The sequence below is a fragment of the Triticum dicoccoides genome, chromosome 4A (genome assembly GCF_002162155.2).
Source record: "Triticum dicoccoides isolate Atlit2015 ecotype Zavitan chromosome 4A, WEW_v2.0, whole genome shotgun sequence".
Lineage (NCBI taxonomy): Eukaryota > Viridiplantae > Streptophyta > Magnoliopsida > Poales > Poaceae > Triticum > Triticum dicoccoides.
Window position 1 is genome coordinate 49473756 of NC_041386.1, and position 14608 is coordinate 49488363.

The 14608-nt window shown below is 45.3% G+C and overlaps 2 protein-coding genes across 2 annotated transcripts in view; both read right to left on the minus strand.

Moving 5' to 3' along the window:
• The window catches only part of LOC119283405 (ninja-family protein 4-like), an 11525-nt gene extending 2657 nt beyond the window's left edge, over window positions 1-8868 (minus strand). The window contains exon 1 of the mRNA XM_037562965.1: window positions 8332-8868. Within this exon, the coding sequence (XP_037418862.1) occupies window positions 8332-8704 (373 nt within the window). The 5' untranslated portion in view covers window positions 8705-8868. The remainder of the gene's footprint in view (window positions 1-8331) is intronic.
• Window positions 8869-10448: 1580 nt separating this feature from the next.
• Window positions 10449-14608, minus strand: LOC119284925 (digalactosyldiacylglycerol synthase 2, chloroplastic-like). Its single transcript, XM_037564111.1, has 5 exons — window positions 14370-14608; window positions 13718-14079; window positions 13150-13416; window positions 11881-12230; window positions 10449-11288 (listed from the first exon to the last, which is right to left on the minus strand). Exons 2-5 carry the CDS (start codon window positions 13997-13999, stop codon window positions 10757-10759), a joined length of 1431 nt encoding a protein of 476 aa, XP_037420008.1. The 5' UTR covers window positions 14000-14079; window positions 14370-14608; the 3' UTR covers window positions 10449-10756.

The window sequence follows — 14608 nt, forward strand, 5'->3', positions numbered from 1 at the left end:
AGAATAATGGAACCAACCATTTAAGAAATAAACACATGTTTGTTTGGTAATATTAATAGATCCGCTCTAATAGACCCTTTAGCTAATTATTTTTCCAGTCAAAAATGGTTAGTTTAGCCTAAATATGAATCATGTTGACGTAAATATTAAAGGCAAAGAAACAAAAGGAAATAATGTGCATCATATGGAAACATGTTTTGGGGGGATCTAGTCGTGGAGAAGGGGCGGGGTTGCTTTGCTCACTTGCACTCTCGCAACCAATCGTGTGTGATTTGGTCTCTGGCCGACGACAAAGTGGTGGTGGTAAAGGGGCTGCCGAAATCCATGCTCGAAATGGCTTTTTGCTCGGACATCAGTGTCAACTTTGATTGCTGATTCCGACACTCCAAATCCGTGTGGATTTGAATGCTATTTGCCGCATCCAAGAAAATATTAGACTAGCTAAGCAAGCACATATGCTTCACAACGTAAAAGGTGCTTGATACGGCATCGTTGGTGCGCCAAACAATCACGGTACTACCGTACAACAAACATCTCCGGCATTGCTCGGACATCCTTGCCAAACTTTGGTTTCCAAGTCAACATCCCTAAATCCATGTTGGATTTTAGTGTTGTTTTTTTGTTTAAAAATACATACCATATGAGGCACCAAAATCGAATACTATGTTTGAGTCCATGTTGAGCGCATATGTGTATAACGGATTCTTGAGTGTCGGGACCATGAGGCGGGCGTCATTTAACTTGTTCCTCGATGATAGACCTCTAGGGTGTCCATTTTTTTAGTTTGACACTCTGAATCCGTGTTGGATTAGAGTGCTTTTGACGTATCCAACAATATCATGGTGGATAAGGCACCGAGATCCTCTACCACGTCTTATTAAGTGTTGGACTAGCAAGCGAGCATATGGGCATTGCGAGGTCTACCAAAATAACGAGCGTCGGAGCTAGCGTGCCCAACGATGTTGAACTTGTTCCTATATGATTTAGACCTCTACGGTTGTCCAACTTCAATTGTTGAATTCAGTACCGTGTCTGAGTAAATGTTGAGTAGGTAAACAACTCATCGGGATCGCCAAGATACAATGAAATGGTGATCGTCGGGACTAGGATGGTCAACGACGTTCAACTTGTTCCTAACCGACATATCACGGGTTTCCAACGTTGATTTCCGAATATGATAGTCCAAATTTGTGTTGGATTTGATTTGAGCGTTACTTGCCATGTCCAACAATCATGTTGTATAAGGCAATGAAATCATGTACCACGTTTGGATAAATGTTTGACTAGGTATCATGTGTTTCATCTTGGATTTGGGTGTTATTCATCGTGTCCAAGAATACCATGTCGAATAGGTTGCTGAAATCATGTACCGCATCCAAATAAATGTTTGAATGGGTATCATGTGCTTCATGAGAAACAACGAAATGGAAAAGCGTTGATGCTACTTCTCCAAATGAGAAAAATGTTATACTAGGTAACCAAGCACATATGTGATACAAGGTACACTGAAATGCCGAGCATTGGGGCTAGGATTGTTGACATTGTTCGACTTGTACCTCAATGATAGACCTTAACAGGTTTCCAACTTTGGTTACAACGGTAACCCAAATTTGTGTCATAGTTGAGTGTCATTTTTCATGTCCAACAATTTCTTGTCGGAAGGCAGCAGTGTACCACCTCAGAGAAATGTTTGACCAACTATCACATGTTCCGCAAGATACAGAGAAATGTCATCTGTTCATGCTACTTTGTTGAACGAGTAAATGCCACAGAAGGTAAACAAGCACATCACCACCGCAAGGTTTGCTAGAGCGGTGAGCATCCGCACTAGGATGGACGACGATGTTCCAACTTGTTCCCCAGTGATAGACCATGATGGGTTACTTCAGTTGCCAAATAGGACCGCCATGTTGACATTATTTGCCTGTCCGACAATTTCATGCAAAATAAGGCACTAGAACCGCCACCTCCAGAGAAATGTTTGCCCATGTATCATGTGCTTCGCAAGATACATAGATATGGCAAGCGTTCGTGTTACTTCGCAAAATGAGTAAAACTTCACACTAGTTAAAGAAGCACATTGGACTTGAAAGATATGCCTGAATGGCAAGCATCCGCACTAGCATGACCAATGATTTTTTACTTGTTCCTCGGTGATAGACCTCAATGGGTTTTGAACGTCTATATTCCTTATATAGTGCCCGAATTTGTATTGGATTTGAGCGTTATTTGCCATGTCTGGAAACCAAATATGGCACCAGAATCATGTACCACCTCTGGAGAGATGTTTGACCAAGTTCATGTGCTTCGCAAGATACATAGATATGGCAAGTGTTCATGTTACTTCGCCAAATGAGTAAAACTTCACACTAGTTAAACAACCACATTGGAGTCCCAAGATATGCCGAAACGGCCAGCATCCGCACTAGCATGGCCAACGACTTTTGACTTTTCCTCGGTGATAGACCTCAATGGGTTGTGAATGTCCGTATTCCTTATATGGCGCTCGAATTTGTATTGGATTTGAGCGTTATTTGCCATGTCTAAAAACCAAATACGGCACCAGAACCGTGTGCCACCTCCGGAGAGATGTTTGACCAAGTATCTTGTGCTTTGCAAGATACAAATAAATGGAAAGCATTCATGCTACTTTGCTAGATGAGTAAAATGTTGCACTAGTTATCAAGCACATCAACATCTCACGGTATGCCAGAACTGTCGGAACGACAAACATCCACACTAGGATGGTCGACGACTTTCAAACTTGTTCCTTGGTGATAGACCTCGATGGGTTTCAAACTTTTATTTCCGAATATGACCACCTGGATTCGTTTGGTATTGAGCGTTATTTCTCGTGTTTGACATTATCATGTCGAGTAAGTCTCAGAAATCATGCACCACATCCATGGCATCATGTGATTCACGAGATACAATGAAATGACAACCATTGATGCTACGTACTCTAACCACATTGGGGTCGCAAGGTATACTAGTATGGTGAGCATCAGGACTAGAATGGCCGCCAACTTCTACTTTGTTCATTAGCAATAGACCTTGGCAGGTTTCCAATTTCGGTTGTCGAATATGACATCCGAAATTTGTGGAAGTTCGGTGCTATTTGTGGTGTCCAATTACACCATGTCAAATAGGGCAATGGAATCATGTACCGCCTTTGAATAAATGTTGATGTAAGTGTCATGTGTATCACAAGACACGATCAAATGAAAAGTATTGGGCCTAGTCTGCCCAACAGGGTCTAGTTGGTTCCTCGATGGATGTCCAACTATGATTGTCATGCCGACACCCAAATCCATGTCAGATTTGAGTATCTAGGGTGTTATTTTATGTGTCAAAAAATAATATGTTGAATCGGGCACCGGAATCAGATACCATGTCTGAGCAAATGGTAAACTAGGTTAGCAAGCACACATGTGTAGCATGGGTACACGGACATGTAGAGCATCATGGCAACTGCCCCAATTGTTCATTAATTACATAGACCTCGATAGGTGTCCAACTTCATTTGTGTAGTCCGACAGTGGTATATATCGTGTCAAATTTTTGTATCGAAATCCAATAACACATTCGACTAAGCATCATTCTTACATCACACATACATGCTAATGAGTTGTTTCTGCTGTGTTCCTCTCGACGGGTAGGCGCCCCGCCTCACCCACTACATGTGTCGACGAGGCTCCTTCGTCCATCGTTCCATCTACCACTTGGGGTCCTGGATTTAGGGTTTGGTTCCTTGACGACGACGATGGTGGTGGTGGCGATGCGTGATAAGCATAATATTTCCCCTACTTCTGGTCCACCTTGTTGGAGACTATCAATGGTGGCTCTGGTCATTGCTCTTCCAGTGTGTTGTGGATATGTTATCTCCTCGTGTTTTGTAGATGGTCTTCGAAGGCGTCGTCGAGTGGAATAGACGACATGCTTCATATCTTGCTCCTTCTCCAATCATCGAAGCGCTTCATGTCTTGGTCCTCTAGCTCCTTCTTCAACCAATGAACTTCGACTAGCTTCAGCTTCGTCATGAGCTAGTGAGATGAGGTCTCCCCCAACCCATCCGTCGGGATCTACAATGGTCATCCAGCCCTCTTTTGTCGTGATCTGTTCTTCTTACGCCTTTTGGACCAGCCAATGACCTGTCGGCCACTACATCAACAATGTTTCCACGACTCCGGTGGTGTTTCAGAGGTATAGAGGGAATATTGAGTTTTGCTCACGGCATCGATTTCCTGAAGGACCTGTGCATAATTTGATGCTTCTTTAGGGATGGTCCTCTAGGGTTGGTTCACTTCAATACATGAATTTGGCCTCTTTGCCAAAAAAAGTAGCGAGCTAATAATTGCTTGCGAGGCTGAGGCTGGCGATTGCCCATCCAAGCAACTAGCTCACACCTTGATTTTACCTTGATTTTCCATCTTTCTAAAATGATACACAAATCATGACAGTGTCCTAGTAGACACTGACATGCAAACAATTGTAAACAAGATAAATCCATTATGATGTATAAGTTATCAAATAAGCAAGCCAAACGAGCTGTAATACAATTCCCGGGTGGGAAACATCGATGATGATACATCATCTTAGGCCCTGTTTGCTTCATAAGTCCTAAGAATTTTTCTAGTCCCAACTAAAAAGTCTCTAGTCTCTAAAAAGTCCCTCCATGTTTGTTTCCAGAGACTAAAAAGTCCCTAGTCCCTTCCTAGAGGTTATTAAACGACCATGTTGCCCCTAGTATATAGAAAAATAACAATCAAACAACACCATGGGGTGGCGGGCCATTGAATGCATGGAGGGGCATTGTTGGAAAAGTCCCAAAAGTCCAAAAAAAGACTCTCCTTGAGAGTCTTCTTCATTTAGTCCCAAATGCCTAGTTTACTCCCTAAAAAGTCCCTCCCGTTTGATAAAAAAAAGTCTTTAAGAGGGATTTTTTCTAATCCCCACACAAACAAGTCCCTGAAAACAAACACCCCCTTAGACTCTTATAGCTTGTCGATGCTCTTGGGTGTCATTATTCAAAAATAATAATACACCTAAGATCTAGCGGCCTAGCTATACTCCTGAACTAGGGCGCCTTACCCCATACGAAGTACTACTTTATTCAATGACAAGAGTAAATTATCAAAAACCACCATAATTACGTCGCTCAGTGCGAAAAACCCCATTTTCATAAAAGTTTGCTGAAAATACCAATTTTCAGTAATCACGTTGCCGAAAGCACTAACCGGTCGATTGAACGCGTTTTGACAGCGAACCTGACGGCTCATCCCCACCAGTCAGTGCAACGTGGCAGTTAACGTGGCTCGCATTGACCTGGTTCGACTGGACCGAGTCAGTCAACGTTGCTGCCATATGGGGTCCATTTGTCATAGGAAGAAAACATAAAAGATTGTTTTTCCTTTCTCTTTATCTCCCCACGAGCCACCGCCTCGATCCGCCACCACGCAGGAGACCACTGGCAGCCGCACCCGCCGGAGCGCCGCCGGCCGGCGAGCTAGGCCGTGAGCAGAGCAAGGCGACAGTCGTGTCTCGCCAGAGTTGGAGAGCATGCGGTTTCCCCTTCCTTTTTTTTTCTGTCCGGAGAGAAAGAGAGCTCCGCCTGAGCACAACCACCATAGACCGCGCGACTAACGGCCTCTGTCGACCTCGCACCCATGTCCAGGAACATCGCCCTCCTCCCCTACGTCCTCCTGCACCTTGAATTTGACGGACGCGTCCCGGTCGCCACTCGCAGGTCTTCTTCCTCCTCTCCGGTCGGACGTCATCGTCTCCAAAATTTGTCGACGGCACTGCACCATCGACTTCCTCGACTCCTTCATTGGCTCCGACACGACGCCACACACACGCTGGACAAGATCCTAGCCATGGCCACTCACGCCACTCCCCCTAGCGCCCCGCCGTCCATGGCGCGCCGCAACACGTCGACTCCGGCAACACGGCCGCGGCAGCCTCCTGGCCCTACGCCCCTGCTCAACCTATCCATATCACCACCACCAGCTCCGCCGGCTTCTGCGGCCCGCAGCGGCGATTGGCAGGGAGGTCGTGGCGGAGGCCATGGCCTGCGTCGGGCACGAGGCAGGTGGAGCTCAGGGGTGGGGAAGGAAGGAGGAGACCGGCGCTAGAGGCGGGGCTGGCAATGCTCGGCTCGCCGGAGTCCATCGACGGACGGCGGCGCGGAGCCGTGCGGTACGCGTGGCGCGAGCAGCGGCCGATCGCTGCACACAACGTATTCGATAAAATGAACAATTGTGCCGACGAGTGAGCCCTTTTGTTAACTTAACGTTTCAGCCGACGGCGTTAATTTTTGGTGCCACGTCACTCCTGAAAGTGGGCCCCATCTGTCATACTTCGCATGAAATGGCTATTAATCGACTGGTTAGTGCTTTTGGCAATACGATTACAGAAAATCGGTGTTTTCCGATTTTTTTAATGAAAATGGTGAGTTTTCGCAATGAGCGACACAATTGTGATGGTTTTTGACAATTTACACAATTGACAAATGGCAAGCCCCAACTCTATTTACCAAAGTGTGTTGCACCTATGCTCACACGTGAGTTCACTGGGAGTGTCTGAACTAGTCTCATATTCCCTGCTTGTGTACTTTGAAGAGGTAAACATATTTATTTTTCTTCTAAGATTTATGTGGATGTAAAACAGTTCAACATGTATTAAAAATTATTGTGCAAATTCGTGTGTCTTCGTTTAGGACCACAAGAACGGGCAATTGTTGTGTATCTTCATTGTATTTTCAAAATACATAATTACAAAAAAATTGGCAGTGTTATGTTTTTGAAAACTATTCACCGTGTATTAAAAATAATTGTGTAATAACAGTAAACTCCATAAATGTATTAAGACATGTTAAAGGTGTTTGTAGAAATTTTAGATTAATTTTACCCAATAACTTTTTTAATACACATTGTCAAAAAATTTAATGCATGACAAACATCTTTCCCAAACATGTTTAAAATTTTATAATACATGTGAAACTTTTTTCAAAAACATGTTGAACATTTGGTTTCAAATGAACTAGCATATTCCCTAAATCTTAAACTGTAAATTATCTCATTATTAAGCATTAAGTGGCGTCTTACCTGTTGGTTACTCCCTCCGTCCTTTAAAGAGTGTACATCCAACTTTCTTGGAAAGTCAAACTTTTTTATATTTGACCGTGTTTATATAATAATACATCAACATTTATGCCATCAAATTAATAGCATTAGATTCGTGATAAAATATACTTTTGTCATATACCTATTTGATTTCACAAATATTGATATATTTTTGCACAAATTTGGTCAATCTTTGAGATAGTTTGATCCTCCAACAAAGTTGGAAGTACACTCTTTAAAGGACGGAGGGAGTAGCACACAAACGCATTGGTAGCACCGAGAGGTCCCTGCTTTGAACATCCGGTTCCTTATCTTGTTCCATTTCCATCTTTAATGTGTGTTGTTCTTCTATAATATACGTATAAAATAAAATCTGGTAGTCCATTTTAAAACAAAAGCTGTCACGTGGTGTGGTTAGCGACGGCTGCTCGTTAGACCAGCAGATCGTTTGTTCAAAACCCCACCACTGCAATTTTTCCAGTCCAGTTTCATTTGTACTTCTCACTAATCGGTGGGGCCTATAAGGTGGCTGTTTAAATTAAAATTCAAGGAATTATCTAAAGAAAAATTCTAGTCCAATTTTATTTATACTGTTCACTAGCAGTAGGCCCCACCAGGCGACGGTATTTAATTAAAATTCAGGAGTTGTGTGCAGAAAAAAAACATCACACACGGGACATCTAACGCCTCACTCACTCCCAGACACTGACATGTGGGCCATTGTCGCCCTGTCATGCCATGCGGACCGCCTTACACACTCCCAGCTAGCGCCTCACTCACTCACAACCACTGACATGTGGGCCATCGCCGCGCTGTCATGCCATGCGGACCGCCCCCACACACTCCTAGCCATTGCCACGCTGACATGCCACGCGAACAGAGTATACGCCCGAATACGGACGGGGAAACCGTGAGACTGCGAGAAACAAGTTGAGGCACTCCCAGGCTCTCAAACCAGCCTTACAACATTTTATCTAAAAAAGAACGATTAAACAATTCATGTCTATTATACTGGATAAATATAAAGCATTCATCTGCCGTTACCCCTGACCTAATTAACTAGCACAATATGTGAGATGTATGCACCAGCCCACGAGATTAATTGAGCAAAAAATACCATTAACGGAGCAACAAATACGTGCTACTCTACCACATTTGTGTAGCAAAGGACAAATATAGCATTATGGAAACACGAAGAAAGACGCACCTTCCACGGGCTCCTGCTTGATGCTGCTGATCAAAGGGGTCGCCGACGGCTGGACCCCAGCGGCGCCGGCGCTCCCAGGGAAAGGGTTCAAGGTCGCACGCAGCAAAGCTGAGGGCTCCACGGCGACGCCATTCGGAGGGAAACCAGTCCCCTGCGATGAGTTTGTCCCGACAGGCGCGGGTGGCGCCGGCGCCGCCGATGAGGACCCGGCATGCCCCTCGAGTCTTCTCCTCTTCGCCCCTAACCGCCCCCCGAGCGACAGCCCGAGGGTAAGGTCCACCTCCTCAGTACCCGACTCCGAGCGCTTCACCTTCTTCTCGCCGTCGTCTCCGCCGCCGACGCCGCGCAGCGAGTCCTTCGAGTAGGCGTCCATCGCCGGCGCCGAAGCCAGGAACTGGTCAGTTGAGAGGAAGCGCCCGCACGCGCACGGACTCGTTCGTCAATTGGTGTTGGTGAGAGAAACGATCACGTAGGAGGAGGAGGATCGAGGAGAGGGGCGCGACTTACAAGGAGTGCGCGGCCGAGGAGGGATCGAGGACACGCTCTGCTCGCCGCTGCCTCGCACGATCGACGACGAAGGAGACGCTCACGCTCTCGCAACAGAAACAGTTTGCCCCTCTCCGGAGGCCCCCCTCGCGGTTTTCGAGGCGTGGGGGCGAAGGGTATTTTCGGAAGCGCGGGCACGGGACGCCGCCCGGTAGGACACTTGTCGTGCCAGGGGGGTGCGCGTGGCGTGGCCCGCGGCGGAGCCGAGCCCGGCCGGAGCGGTAACGCCCGCGGTACAGCCGGGCGCCTGCGGGGCGAACGTGGGGCCACGGGCAAGAGCGGCTGCGGATGCGCCTGCGCGGCCCCGGAGCTTCAGTTTCAACTCCTCGCTTGTCCTCATCGAGTAGAGGGAGGGCCTTTTTGGCCCGATCTCCGGCGAACTGCGTGCGGCCAGCTCGCCGTGCGTGTCGACCTGTCTATCTCTATCTATCTCTATCTATCTCTATCATCTGTCTAGCCGCTTAAAAGGCGACCGTTTTCTGTCTCACGCACGGCAAGGGGCTCGAGCATGGATCATGTTGCGTCGAACAAGTGTCTATATACATGCTGGACAGCTGGCTTTCAGTTTTGATTTCGACTGTAATAAGAGATTAAAGAGTTTTTACGATCCAGACTGCGGTGAAATAAGCTAGCTAGGCGCCAAACGCATTGTGCATTGTGGAGCGGCAGGTAGCTAGATCGAGGCTAGAGCTCTTCGATTTTCACCCAGGCCAACGTCTCCCAACTTCCAAGTCGAAACCAACGACACCCTCCATCGATCGATCCATGGCACTCCCTGCGTTGAGGGTTATGTTTATCTCGGCAAGTTCGCCAAGGTCGTCGGCAGCAGTGGCGACGGCGGCCGCATCGGCAAGACTTCTCCTCGAGCGCCGAGAACTCTTCAATGGGCTCAAATACGCTAGACATCTCTTCAGCAAGACCCGGTGCTGGATTCAGTTCAAACGACTTCGATGTCCACACACCAGTGAAAGTCCTTAGCAGATGATTTACAGTCTCGCGATTTTTGCCGTTTATACATCGTCAGACTGTCTTCTTCAGTTTGGTTACGTCAGATCGTCTTCTTCAGTTTGGTTCGAGAGTTCGTCGACATGGGTAGTAGTCACGTAATTTGCTATGTCAAGCCTCATGTGTGGATCTTTGGTGGTCTTTGTAGCCTCTTCTGTTGAAGACAACATTTTGTAATGCTTTCTGTAAGTAGCAGCTTGCAATCTCATAATGTAATGCTTCATGTGACTGGACAAATGTGAAAAAGACACTAATTGTTCCACATTTTCAAATAATACCACACATTCACACAACTACTGTAAACCTCTATGAAATACAGAGTATAACTTTTGTATTATACTTTGCCTAAGTAGCTGGCAATCTCATCATCTCCGTGCTAGTCCATCAGTTTGTGCAGAAATTCCACCATGCTAACACATACGGGGCAGGTTGGGTATAAAAAGACCTCACAAAGACCTGAAGAAGCTCAGGCCGATGCCAGAATTATATTCAACACACTATATTTCCCACTCCAAGACAAGCACTCGATCTACTAATAATCCACCATTGTACTTGACACATAGTGATCCGAGTAAAAATAAAATTGGAAAAAGCACCACCAATTCTTCCAGGTCGTCGAATAATGTACACGCGGGATGACAAAAATAAATCTCACACAGAACCGAAGAAAAGCACACACCGATGCCAGAATTACAGCACTCTCAGCAGGCTATCTCCCCCTACCCAATCTACATTACAATGTACCCTACCTTGTACACAGCCGTCGGAGTTAATATTACTGAAACAAAACCACTAACTCATCCATAGTTTTGAATAATGTACACGCATGGCAAATATGCAATTCAACTAGGAGCTCGGGGCCGAACTTGCAGTGTCATGTCATCAGCTTTTGTTTCTGCTTTTTTCTCTTTGGGGGAGAAGCCAAGCCAAGATCTTTGCGCAGCTGCTCATCGGGTTGCAGTGTCTTTGGAACAGCACCAAAGGCGCAACGGGTGACCTCCAGCCCTGAGAGTGCTTGGTGCAGGTATACTGATGCATCCTCCAAACTTTGCTTCAGTTTACGAGTCCTTAGAAAAGTGGGGAAGTATGTCTTGGACGCTTGCTGGATTCTTGGCTCTGCTGTAGGAAGGTTTATCTCAGCAGCCTCCATGAATCTGTCGGTTGCTGCCTCCCACGACAAGTCATACATCTGCATATCGGTTAATGGAGTAGGCTGCTCTGCTAGAGCATTCAGTGTGAGTTGTACAAACTCTTCATCGTTGTTGTAGATGCGGCAGTTGGGGAACTGCTTGAAGAACTCATTTGAAGGGTGATTGGCACAGATAACAATTTTTCCCATTGCAAGGGCCTCAGCTGAGGTCGTGCAGACCACATCTGTTGTGCTGGGATTGATGAATACTTTATAGCTGTTGGAAAATGAAGTGATTCACTGTTAAGTTTTAAAACACAAACCATAGCAGTATCCTGAATATAAAAATAAATAACAAAATAATATATGTCATTTCTATGATCTATTCCCTCCATCCCATAATATAACATGTCATTACAAACAATAAATATTGGTATTGGTTGTAATAACATGTTATATTACGGGACGGAGGGAGTAGCATTGTAGATTTGCCCCCCAGCCTGATTCAGTACCTTGTGCTCAAGTTGTGATTAAACTAGTAAGCTTGTATTTATCTTCTTTTGAAAAAAGGGTGACACAGAAACAACCCTTATGTCTTCAGTGACATATAGCTATATATAGATTTCAAAATGATATTTCAAATAAAAAGAAAAAAAATGTAGAAAATAAGGAAGATGCAAGGAAATACCCCCCCCCCCTCCGGTTCACAAATATAAGATGTTCTAACCTTTTTTTGTGAATCGGGTGTATATAGACACGTTTTAGTGTGTTTCTTCACTCATTTCAGTCCGTATGTAGTCCATATTGAAATATCCAAAACATCTTATATTTGTGAATGGAGGGAGTAGTTGGTAAATACGAGAACTTACTCATGGAATAATGGATCTGCATGATCACGACCAGGGTGAACGTTTACAGCCAAACTTAAGCGCTCTGCAGATTCTTGGATTTCATCTGAATCTTCTCCACTACCATATAAATCTACTTCAAGATCACTTAACCTGCTCTGATATTTGGACAGAAGGTCAAGAAGCTCCCTATAACCCTTACTCCACACCATCTTCCCAATGTAGTATGCCCCTTTTGTGAAGGATGCCTCTCCATTCTGCAGCTGCTTCAATTTTAGCCTGCCAACCTCAAGAAATTTTGGATTCACACCATGGACATTGCATATAACAGATTTGGGTAAATCTTGAGTGGCACCTGATAGTCTGATTATCTGCAAGCCAAAGTTAGCATTGTATGATTCAGCTGAACAGGGCAGGATGATTCTGGGTTCTAGGAATTACAGGGTACTCAATTTCAACAATTTGTAATGGAGCAGAAGGCAAAGGAAGCAAGAAAATCCAGACAGGAAAATTCAAGCTACCTCCATTTTCTATTTTTAATTGACTATTGTTATGTCATAAAACATCAAACATGTCACAGAAATATTCAGAAATTTTGAACAAGCAAAATGCACCCTGGAAGTATGCCTATTTTTTTATTCACCATATACCTCATAAAAGTATGCATTTCACCACATGCTCCTACACAGTCATTGCCAATTAAAACCAATGTCCAAATTATATTAAAAAAATACATATGGCGCAGTTGATCAAAAGTTCAAGCGGTAGATGGTAATTATCCAGCATACAATATTTGCAAAATTTTAGACGACAATACAAGATCTTTTGATATGGCTAAAGCAGGAACAACTATTGGGTCAGGGCTGCAGGATAAGAAAGGTTATGTTACAGATTGTTGATTCATCCTAGCAGTGCAGAAATTCTCTGTTAGATGATATTTATCTCTTCCGCATTTCCAAGGCAGTTTTTGTGCACATTTTCTCATGGTCTCTGATTAAATATCTATTTTTATCCATATCAGTCTCACATGATAAGGTCAACATTGTACTACTATAGAGTCATCATGGCTACGTTCACTACACTGAGGTCAGCAGATAAAAAAAGGCTAACTCATCAGAACTTTGTTGATCTTATATCTGAAGGATATACATGTGGGCATGCATGGACAGAGATTATGAATAGGAATCATCATGCTTGGTCCTGATTCTTGAGATAAATGAGACATCATGAACAGAGATACGATTTACATAGCAGAGGTGAATGTTTGACTGCACAAATTCAGGATGTTACCTTGTGGCAATAAATTCGGGTAACCCAGGTGTTCGCATATCGGAGGCAACAGGCAATCACTTGTCCATTCTTTTCTCTTCTCACATATGCTAGATAATTTGTGTGAATCACACCTATCACTCGCCTGAACTTATTTTTCCATCTTCGCCCATGGTGGTACCAATTTAGATGCTCAGGCTCCTCTAGAACAGCAATATCGGCCATTTCATCCGGAATGCATTCTGTGATATCCCCAACAGGTAGAATGCTTCTCATTTCTTTAGAAAACTGCATCATTAGAAAAGGCCGAGCTCTTTCAATCAAATAGCCTCAAAGCAAAACCAAATTACAAATTGGAGGCTGAATATACATATTGCCAGATGGATGACCACAACTACAGGATCTACCACCAGCAAGAACAAATCATCATCTATTGCGCTTAACTTCATGCAAGCAAGGGATCAAAGTTCTCTTTAAACTGTAATCAATTTCAGTCAGATATATTTGGAAGGAAACCAGCTGTGCAAAGTAAATCATGAAGAAGATAAGATGATCCTAAGAACACATTGGGCTGGAAGAACTGGTGTACCTTAGCAGGGTAGAATTTGATGCTGAACGATGGCCTGAAGTCGACCCTCTCCTCAATCCAGCGACGAACATAACCCTCTTGCTCCAACGGCGAATCAAACACAATCTTGTTTGGGTAAACCAACTCTTGGTCCCTTAGAGAAAGCCAGGGGATCACCAAGGTGACGTCTCTACCCCCATCCTTGGCAAGGTAGGCCGCACGGAACAACGGGTTGATGGAAGTCCCCGTCATCCACGGAAGGCTCGCGGTGGTGAACACAGCGAAATGCCGCCTCGCCGACATGGCGTGCAGCGTGCAGCTACACTGTGAATTCCACCCAAATTTTGGTCGATCAGCACGTTGCCGTGTAACTTCTCCCGTCACTGGAAAGGGCATAAGGATATGCATGAGCAATAAATTTGTGAATTGGTTTTTAAGACGTTGGTGCTAACAACTGAACAATCTCCATGTATGAATGGTCACGAGACACAGAGTAAACTGTAACAGCAGGTATGCATGTTGCAACTAGCAAGCACACGACACAAATCGCATGAAAGCGAGCTCCCGCGTGCTGTGGGAATACTACCGGTAATAAATTAAATAAACAAACGAATAGACGACCATTCCAAACGACGGAATCGAGCAGATTGGCGGGGAATCAGGGGCGGCTTACCTTACCACCAAGGGCCGTGTAGGAGAGCTACACGGCAGAGGCGCCGGGCCGGGTCGGGTCGGGGCAGCTCGCGGCCGGACGGACTCGGCCCGGCGGGGAGCGGCCGGCTGTGGCGACGAGGAGGCGGGGAGCGGCGGTTGAGCGGGCGGGCGGCTGGCGGCGGCAACAGAGAGCAGAGCTAGCGGAGCGGAGGGGGAAAGGGAGTCGGCCTGGCCACCCCCACCAGCACCTGTCGTGTC